The sequence below is a fragment of the Lagopus leucura genome, unplaced genomic scaffold, assembly GCF_019238085.1.
Source record: "Lagopus leucura isolate 7727_CA_CO unplaced genomic scaffold, USGS_WTPT01 Super-Scaffold_760, whole genome shotgun sequence".
In the NCBI taxonomy this organism is placed as follows: domain Eukaryota; kingdom Metazoa; phylum Chordata; class Aves; order Galliformes; family Phasianidae; genus Lagopus; species Lagopus leucura.
The window spans coordinates 11,985,103-11,994,128 of NW_024962257.1; the positions used below are offsets into that span (position 1 = coordinate 11,985,103).

General features: G+C 56.0%; 1 protein-coding gene across 1 annotated transcript; it reads left to right on the forward strand.

The window, feature by feature from the left end:
* Positions 1–178: 178 nt before the first annotated feature.
* Positions 179–3,314, forward strand: MRPL28 (mitochondrial ribosomal protein L28). The gene is made up of 5 exons (XM_042864148.1): positions 179–490; positions 576–728; positions 930–1,064; positions 1,724–1,810; positions 2,896–3,314. Exons 1-5 carry the CDS (start codon positions 203–205, stop codon positions 2,986–2,988), a joined length of 756 nt encoding a protein of 251 aa, XP_042720082.1. The 5' UTR covers positions 179–202; the 3' UTR covers positions 2,989–3,314.
* Positions 3,315–9,026: the final 5,712 nt, after the last annotated feature.

The following is a 9,026-nucleotide window of genomic DNA, read 5'->3' on the forward strand; positions in this document are numbered from 1 at the left end:
AATCCCGCTCTTACTGTGTGCGGGGCGTCTGAGTACTGGAGGGGGTGGGAGGAACGGCGTACGAACGCGGTCGCGGATCGACCCTCGCCAGCCACCGTCGGCCCGTCCCTCTCAGCGCCGTCCCGCCAGCCAATGGAAAGCCGCCCCACCCTCCACTTCCGATCGCGAGTGCCGCTGGGACCGGAAGCGGAAGGTAGCGGCGATGCCGCTGCACAAGGTCCCGCCGCGGCTGTGGCCGAAGCTGCGGCTGCAGGAAGGGATCTGCGCGCGGCTGCCCGCGCACTACCTGGCGCAGCTGAACGACGACACGCAGCCCACGCCCGTGCACTGGCGGCCGCTGGGCGTGCGGTACCGGAGGAACCCGCGCACCGGGGAGCGGGAGCGCGTGCAGGACGTGCCGGTGCCCGTGTTCCTGCCGCGCGCCGCTGACGAGGGGCTGTGGGGCGGCGAGGGCTGGATCCGCGGCTTCCGCTACGCGAACAATGATAAGGTGAGGCCGCCCTTCCTCCCCGCCCTCGGGCTGCCCGCTGGGCTCGGCTCGGCTCGGCTCTGACCACTTGCCTGCCTGTCCGCAGCTCTCCGCGCGGGTGCCGAAGATCTGGAAGCCGCAGCTGTTCGAGCGGCAGTTTTACAGCGAGATCCTGGACGCCAAGCTCACCATCACCGTCACCATGCGCACGCTGGACCTCATCGACCAGGCCTACGGCTTCGACTTCTACATCCTGAAGGCAAGACCCCGTGTCGGCCCTGACTGCCCTCTGTGCCCCTGGACCGAGAGCTGCACCTGCTGGGCTCTGGGGGTGGCTGAGGGACTCCTCTCCCGTGTGTCTGTCCTGGGGACCTGCAGGCACACAGCCGGCTCTGACACGCTTGTGTGTTCTGTAGCTCCTGTGCTGTGCCTGTCAGTGTAATTTATTTTCTCTCCCCAGACCCCAAAAGCAGATATGTGCTCGAAGTTGGGGATGGATTTGAAGCGAACGATGCTGCTGCGACTGGCACGGAGGGATCCCAAGCTGCATCCTGATGACCCGGCCAAGAGGGAGGCGATTTATGACAAGTACCGGGTGTGTATTGGGCCTGTGGTCCTGGCTCTGCAGCTTGCAGTCCCTGTTCTGGTGCTGCAGCGATGTCTCCTGCTTATCCCCACTGGTGCTGTGTTGTTCACTGTGTTGCAGTGCAAACGAGCTCATTCTTCTCTGTTCAGGGTGATAAGCATGGCTGCAGAAGATCTAAACATCTTTGCCATCTGTTTCTTATCTCGCTGTGGGTTGTTGTAGTCTTCTTACTGACCAGTTAGCAAGACAAACATCTCTTTTTGGTGTGAACCAGCACTAAGCGCTGGTAGGAGCACACACTGCCTACAGCAGGCAGGAATTTGGCAGGGATCCCTGTCTGCCTGGGTGCCATTGTTTCACTTTGTATGATGATGGGCACTGGCATAGAAACAGCACTGGTTTCCACAGTCTGTAGGATTGTGCTGAGAAGCAGTTACAGAACTGTTCAGAAGAGAAGCAGAGCAGTTCACATGATGATGTATTTGCTTGCAAAGGGAAAAGAAGAAAAGGGAAGAGGGCTTTGGCTGCAGGAAGTGGAATGAGCAGGGGAACAGTGTTTCAGGCTTATCTGTGGTAACGTTCCTACTGGGTCATTTGTGTGAGTGGGCCTGGAGGGGATTTGCATGTTACTCACCTGGAAGACACTCTACCATTCGTTTTTATTGCAGGAATTTGTGATTCCAGAAGAGGAAGCTGAATGGGTTGGCTTGAGTTTAGAAGAAGCAATAGAAAAGCAGAGGCTGCTAGAAAAAAAGGTGAGTTTCTGAGGCAGTGCTGTTCTGCAAGCACAGAGGTATCTTAGCTGCATTGGGCTGCACATGCAGTTGATCTGAGCATCCTGAGAGCTTCTTGTCAAAGAAGTAGCACTCCAAAATTCCTGAGCAGCTGTTTGAGCCCAGTTAAATCTGGGAGCTCAAAAGATGGTGTTCAAATCCTTTGCAAGATCTTATCCTCCAGTCAGGGGATGGATGTTTAGTGGGGATGATTCTCTTCCTGTCAACGCAAACATCTTTGCCTTTGGCTCTATTCCGTAATACAGCTTGGATGCATGTTCAGGGCTGACTCGGTTTTGTGACCTTTGGTGACAGCAGCTCTGTTAGAAGCAACATGTCAAGGAGAGCACACCAGATTGCTGCTGAGGCTGTGGGCCTCCCTGGGCTGGGGTCTCTTGGTGACATTTCCCCAAGACCTGTTTGCTCCTGCTGAGGGTGCTGGGCCCTGCAATGTGTAGGGCTCCAGCTTCTTCAAAGAGCGTGTTCTTTTGACATGCTTCAGAGCAGCCCTGACCTGGGGTAACAGAAGGGAGGCAGGTGGTTTGAGAAGGAAAGGGGCCCCTGGGAGCTGCTGCTGATTCGCATGGATGGGCAAAACTAGAAAAGCTGAGGAATGTCCCACACAGGTGCCTGTGATCTTTGAGGCCACTTTACAGAGCTGAACAGCTGTTGTAGGTAGAGGAGTAGCATAGCGAGTTGCTTTGTTCATGTACTGAACAAACCCAGCCCATCTTGCACTGGTTGTAACCATCAGCACTCCTACAGCACTGGCTCCCTGGACCCAACTGCATGCAGGGAAAAAGGCCTTGTCTTGAATGAGGCATTCATGAATCTCACCAACATCAGAGATCGCAGATGAAGTACTGTGGGTGTTCTTTCTTCCTGCTCCTATAAATGGTACTTCCCTTTCTGTTGCCCTTGTCAGGCTGCAGACTGGATAAGCAATGCACAGTTTGCTAGCACATGTGTGAAAGTAGGGTTGGTGCAGTTGGGCACCTTCCTGGCATTCATCTTAGACCAGCTGCTTCTCAGGCTTTCAGAGTAGCTTAATCTCCTCTTTGTTGCAGGACCCCGTCCCACTCTTCAAGGTATATGCTGAGGAGCTCGTCAACCAACTGAAAGAACAGGCACTTGAGAAGGAGAAGGAAAGAAATGCATAGAGCAGAACTCCCTGCTACAGATGAAGCTGCAGGGTTCTAAGAGCCTTCTGTGTGAGCCACACGTGTGGAAGAGGCAATGCAATGAGCATGCCAGGGAGCATGTTGCAGTTATCAACATCTGATTACAGCAGCCTGAATTCCACTGAGGAGTTGTCCTTGTTGGCTGAGGGAAGGTTTTCTGTCCTCTGGTCTCTAAAAGCATTTTTGTAAGACTGACTTGATGTGGTGGTTCTGCCTGTGCAAGTAGTTGATTGCTGTTTAGTTTGATCCTGGTATAAAATGAAATGTTATGCGTCTTGAGAATATCAGTAAACTTTTCTCTGATATTCACTGGTCATTAGTGTGTGGCAGGGACTGCAGGATGTAGCTGTGGTGCATCTTAGATCAGTCCCCAGTTCTGTTCTGCAGAGGAGAGAAGATTGTGCCCTGAAAGGACGACCTGGAATTGAGTTGGATCCATCTCAGCCTGTATCCAAACCAACAGATGAGTGTGGCATGGCTATGCAGGCCCTGGCTGCACTGCGTTTGAGCAGGAGGCTCAGCACTGCAGGGGACAGCTTGGGTGGCAGAAGCTGGGGTGTTTCCAGCCTGCTTGCACGTCCCAGCTCTGGCAAGTCCAGGTTCCCAAGAACAAACTTGCACAGAAGGTCACATTTGCCTAATTAATGATTTCTTAGCTAGGCCAACACAATGACATTTGCTTAACTTCTCCCTCTCTTGCAACTGAGCCGAGCGGGAAGCTGCTGCCCAGCTCCTCCAGGGACCCTGACACTCTGCCCTCATTAGAGATAATTAGCTGGGACAAGTTCTTCGTTGACAGCTCTGCTCATCATTAGGGCTGCGCAGCTCATGCATTTTAATGCAGCTGTGAGCAAAGCTGCTGCCAGTGGCTCTGTCCCTGGAACATGCTGGTTCCGTGGCCGTGTAGTTGGCTCTGCTGCATCCTGGCGTCTCAGCCCTGCTCTGTGTTGGTGGGGGGGTGTTTGGGATGGCTGGCGGGGCAGATATCAGCTCTTTCTTACCTGAGCCTGGGTTTTAGGTACAAAAAGTGATCTTGCAGTCCTGTGGCGCCCATATTCCTTAAAGGAGAGCTTTGGCCGCATGGTGTCCCCAGCTGCAGTGCTGCCAGCACTGTCGTTGGAGGTGACTGTTCCTCAGCACCTCTCATCAGGCATGCATGTTCTGCAGGATTTGCCATCTTAGGAAGGAGGAAGGAAGCAGGTGTAATGGGAGCTTTCAGCCAGATGTAGGAGAGAGCTCCTGTCCCACTGGGGCAGGACTAACGCCAGCTCTGCACAAATGCATTAGGAGCTGTTCTGTGGGTGAGAGATTGGAGGCATGCATCATCCTGCCTCAGTTGTGATGGCTGAATGGATTCTGCATTCTTCAGCTAGCAAGGAGCCCAGGCTTTGCACTTTTGCCTTCCCAAGCAAGGGCTGGTGCTTTGAAACCACGTTTGAATTTTTGTCTCTCTCACTTGTGGTTCCTAGCAAATCATAGCCACTGATCTGAGAACTTGCTTGAGGTTAAGGCTGCATTCCTCCACCAGCTGAGCCATTTAAATTAATGAGTATTTTACTTGTAAATTCTCAACAGACCCATCTGTGCTCAAACGGTAAGTAATGCTTTGGGAGCTCTAACAAAAGCAGCAGTTTTGTGTTGGTGGGACAGAGGTGGAGAGACAGCAGCATCTCCAAGTCTGAGATGTTCAGAACAACAGCGCCAGGCCCTGAGAAACCTGTTCTAGTGCTGCAGCCAGCTCTGCTTGGAGCAGGAGGATGGGCTGAAGACCTCCAGAGGTCCCTCCAGCCTCATTTTTTCCGTGATTCCACTCCTAGGAGTTAATCCACCTTGTGAAGCTCCCTGTAAAGCAGCCACGAGCTTGAGGAGGAGTCAGAAATGAAGCACAAAGGCCAGCTGCTGTGCTGGATGGAGGGGGAAAGCCCACTTAGGGCAGGGGGAGAAGGAGTCTGATAGCTCTGCTCCTCTGGGGCATGGAAAGCCACCACCCTGCTCAAAGCTCCTTCTATGCTCCCTCTTCCTCCCATATGTGCATGGAAGTAGCTCAACATGCAAAACCGCCGCCTCGCGGGGATCAGCTGCAGGTTGGCACAATGGAACTGCCAACCGTGTTTTAGGTCACCAGGGGCAGTGGTGACAGCTGGGCCAGTGCGAGCAGTGCTCCAGTGCTGCAGCTGCAGGCTGTGGGGCCAGGCTGTGCCCAGTACTGGACCCTGCAGCTCTCCATCACAGAGCAGCTTCCTGCTGGCTCCTGGCTGCCCCGGCCCAGGACTCGAGGTGAGGGATGGCTGCCTCCACTTGTGGCTGCTGTGTGGAGGGCATGAGGTGGGACAGGAGGGCTGTGGGGCAGCCCTGGGACCTGGCCGTGAGTCCTTTCACTTCAGCGTGCTCTGCCATTCTATGTGCACCTCCATCACATGTCTTCTCTAGGCAGCCATTGCCATGGCAACACTTAAGGTGGTGCTGTTTCAGTCCAGTTAAAGCACAGAAGATGGCTTTAGGGAGCTCGTGCTTGGCCCGCAGGGTGCCTTGAGGTGTCCCCTCACTGTGGGCCCTGTGGGACCCATTGCCCTGGGGCTGGTGGTCCCAGGCAGAGGCAGCAGAGGGATGGAAAGCACCAGGAAGATGCAGCTCCTGCACCCTGGGCTCTTCCCGCAGTGCTGCTGACAGGGCCAGGGTTGGCAGAGCCCAGTGTGTCAGTGAGAGGCCTGTGGTCAGTGTGAGGGGCTGGCAGCCATTTTGTGACAGCGCATCCTCACCCCATAGTAGAGCTGGTGCTGCTCTGCTACGTGGCTATGGCTGTGCTGGGCTGCAAAGCAGCGCTCTGTCCCTCCTGAGAGAGCAGCTCTGCTGTGTGGATTGTTCCTCATATGCATTACTCTGCTTTGATGAACTCCTGCCCATCCTGACGGCTCCTGTGGCAGCTCCTCCTCACCAGCACTCTCTTCCTTGCCCTGCACTGTTCATCAGCGCAAGCTTCAGCTCTTGAAAGACAGCAGTACCTCCATTGCTCTCCTGGCTCTGTTTGCTGGAGCTTCTGAACCCCAACCTGAGCTGTTGGATACAACCCCTGAGAGCATACAAATGCACAGACAGGCAGGTAGAGCATCTGCCTCCTGTCTTTAATGTATCACATTTTGAGGCATAAGCCATTTTCCAAAGGCTGCCTAATGTTCAGAGCAGCAGAGGAAAGCATCCAGCGCAGCAGCATGCACCAGGCACTGGGGCTGAGCACTCCTGGCCCTGCCCTCGTTACCTCCAGCTTGTGCTGGGCTGCTTCTGTGCTTTGTTTCCTGAAGCAGCTCTACGTGATGAGGAGAAGCGGTGGGTCCTCATAGGGATGTCCGGGGGGCTGGGAGGTGCCTCCCATGGCAGCAGTGCTAGCAGCTGGGGATGGGGGGAGAGAAGGGGCAGAGTGTGGTAAGACCCTGCTGGGGAGCACAGCAGCATGAGGAGGCGCAGCGGGGCTGGTGGTGGCTGCGTGCAGGCGGAGCTCTGGCGGCTCTGAGCCAGGAGTTACCATGGGAACCGACCGAGGATGCTCATCGTGTGCAGAGCAGAGGTGCATGGTATTGGTACCTGCAGCCATGCATGGCATCCAGCCTTCAGCTGGTGCCCACGCTTTGCTCTAAGCCACCTGTGGCCATGCAGCGAGCAGGCACTGAGCTGGGGCTGCAGCAGTGGGATCTGCGTGCTGCTCGTTGCTCTGAGCGGCTCCCCTTGGCCCTGCTGGAGCTGAGCTGCACGCTGAACTGGGGCCAGCAGCATCCTGCGTGCAGCTGGCCGGCGTGTTTGTGTAAGCAGAGCCTGCCTGGCTGTACCAACAGCCTCCTGTTTGTCCGCGTGTGGGTGGTGAGAGCCCTGACGTCAATGCCTGCCTTTCATCTCCCCCGCACGGCTGGGCTCCCCGCGAGCAGCAGGACGGTGTGCCCGACTCACCGGCACCAGCTGAGCTGTGCAGCAGTGCCTGCTCCACGCTGCAGCTGCAGACGGGGCCAGAAGTAGTGGTGGCATGAGTGCTCTCCTTGCCGGTCTGTGGCCAGCGCTGCAGGGCTGCTCGGCTGCTGGTCTTCCCTTTAGGGTTCTTCTCCAGGGATCTGTTCTCGGTGAGGCTGCCCACGGCTTGGGGGCAGTTTAGAAATAGACCATGTTGGTCATCAGTGTTGTTCATCCTTTGGGTTGTGCTCCTCGAAAGCACCTCTTGCTCACTCTGTGTGCTTGTAGCAGATCTGGGATGGCTCTCGGTTGGGCTGGGGGGAGGCAGGGAGAGCCCATCTCCAGGTCGGTGCTGCTGCTCAGTCCCACATCTCTGAGGGCTCTGTGCCCTTCTGCCAAGCACCCTGTAATGCCCAGGCACCAGAGTGGTGTGCGCTCTGCTGGTGTCATCCTGAGCCCATGCAGCAATGCTGAGAGGTGTGATATGGCACAGGGACAGATCTGGAACCTGGGGGGGGTCCCCCTGGCACCATGTGGCAGCCACAGCCTCTGCCTGAGCCCTGGTGGTACTCAGAACAGCTGGAGACGAGGGCACAGCAGTGTCTGTCCTGAGTCTGCTGATGAGCCTGTGCATTCACGTTCCAAAAATGAGCCCACAGTCTCCTGATTCTTCAGGATGGTCCTATGAAGCGTCCTGTGTGCTCCCTGTGTGCTGCCTCCAGCCACACAGCGGTACAACCAAAACCCCATTCCATGCCCCTCAAAGCTTTTGGTGACAACGCTGTCTCCAGCCAGCACAGCTGTACCTCATGCACCACGCTTTCCTCCCTCGCTGCTGACACCTTCCAGGCTGGCTGCTCCAGGAGGCAGACTTCCCTTTACACATCATCTGGCCTTCCCCACAAGGATAATGCTTTGATAATATTTACACAGGTGTCCACAGATTCTGTTCCCAGTAGCATTTCTTCTCACCTGCAGGGACAGGTGTCTGACACAGTGCCCTGCTGTTTCCGAGATCTCCCTGCAGGAGATAAAAGGGAAAAGGGATGCTGTGTCCACCAGGCGGTTCTGGGCAGCGGGTGCACAGGGCTGGGGAGCTTTGAGCTCTCACTCTTTGCCCCACGTCCTTTCACCCTCGTTTGTCACTGTGTGTCGATGTCACACTCTGTGTCCTTGCAGCAGCACAGAGTTGGGAAGGGAGTGGGGCCACACCATGGGGCAGCTCAGGGCCACCTGCCTGGCCCTGCAGTGGGGCTGAGCAGGACGAGGGGGATGACCCACCGCTACAAACACTCTCCCCATCTGACCATGTAGCTTTCCTTTTTGATTCTCAGTGAGCCGATTCTCTCTTCTTCCCTGCATCCCATATGCCGGCATCATCCCATGTGCCTACAAGGCCTGGAGGACACATGGAAGAGCAAGGGAGCGGTGTTTTGTACAGTTCTGCAGTGCCAGACCATCCCTGCAGATCGGCATGGCCCCACGGCTGCAATCCCACTGCACTGCTCCTCTCCACAGAGGGTGCCATGAGGTGTGGTTTCTCTCCCTGCAGCTCCCTTTGTGCCCGCAGTCCACCCAGCTGTCACATTCTCCCTACCCCCCTTTTTCTTCTGTTTTCATGGAGCTCTGTGCAGCTGCCAGTGCTGAGCACTGCAGGCAGGATGACACTGTGAGGTCTGTGCAGGCATCCTGGTGCTATGCCAGGTGCTGGCTTGCTGTCCTTTGGCTGAAGCACGTATCCCTGGGTGGCAGGGACAGGCCTGTGGCTGTGTTCCAGTTCCTGGGAGCAGGATTGGTGCTGGTGGCTCATTGGACGCTGCCTGCGGGACCCAACAGCCACGAGCACCAATCCTGCTCCCATGGGCCTGGTCGGCCACATGCGTGGGGCTGGCAGCAAGGCACCTCTGCAGCTGATTGCATTGTGTATTGCTCTGCCTATCACCATCAAACACCCTCCAGGAGCAAAAAGGGTTTCTGTGCTAGAAACAGTGCAGCCAGCAGGACAGCGAGGTGATGGTCCCTGTGTACTTGGTGCTGGTGAGGCCACACCTCAAGTGTCGAGTGTGGTTCAGTTTCCCTCA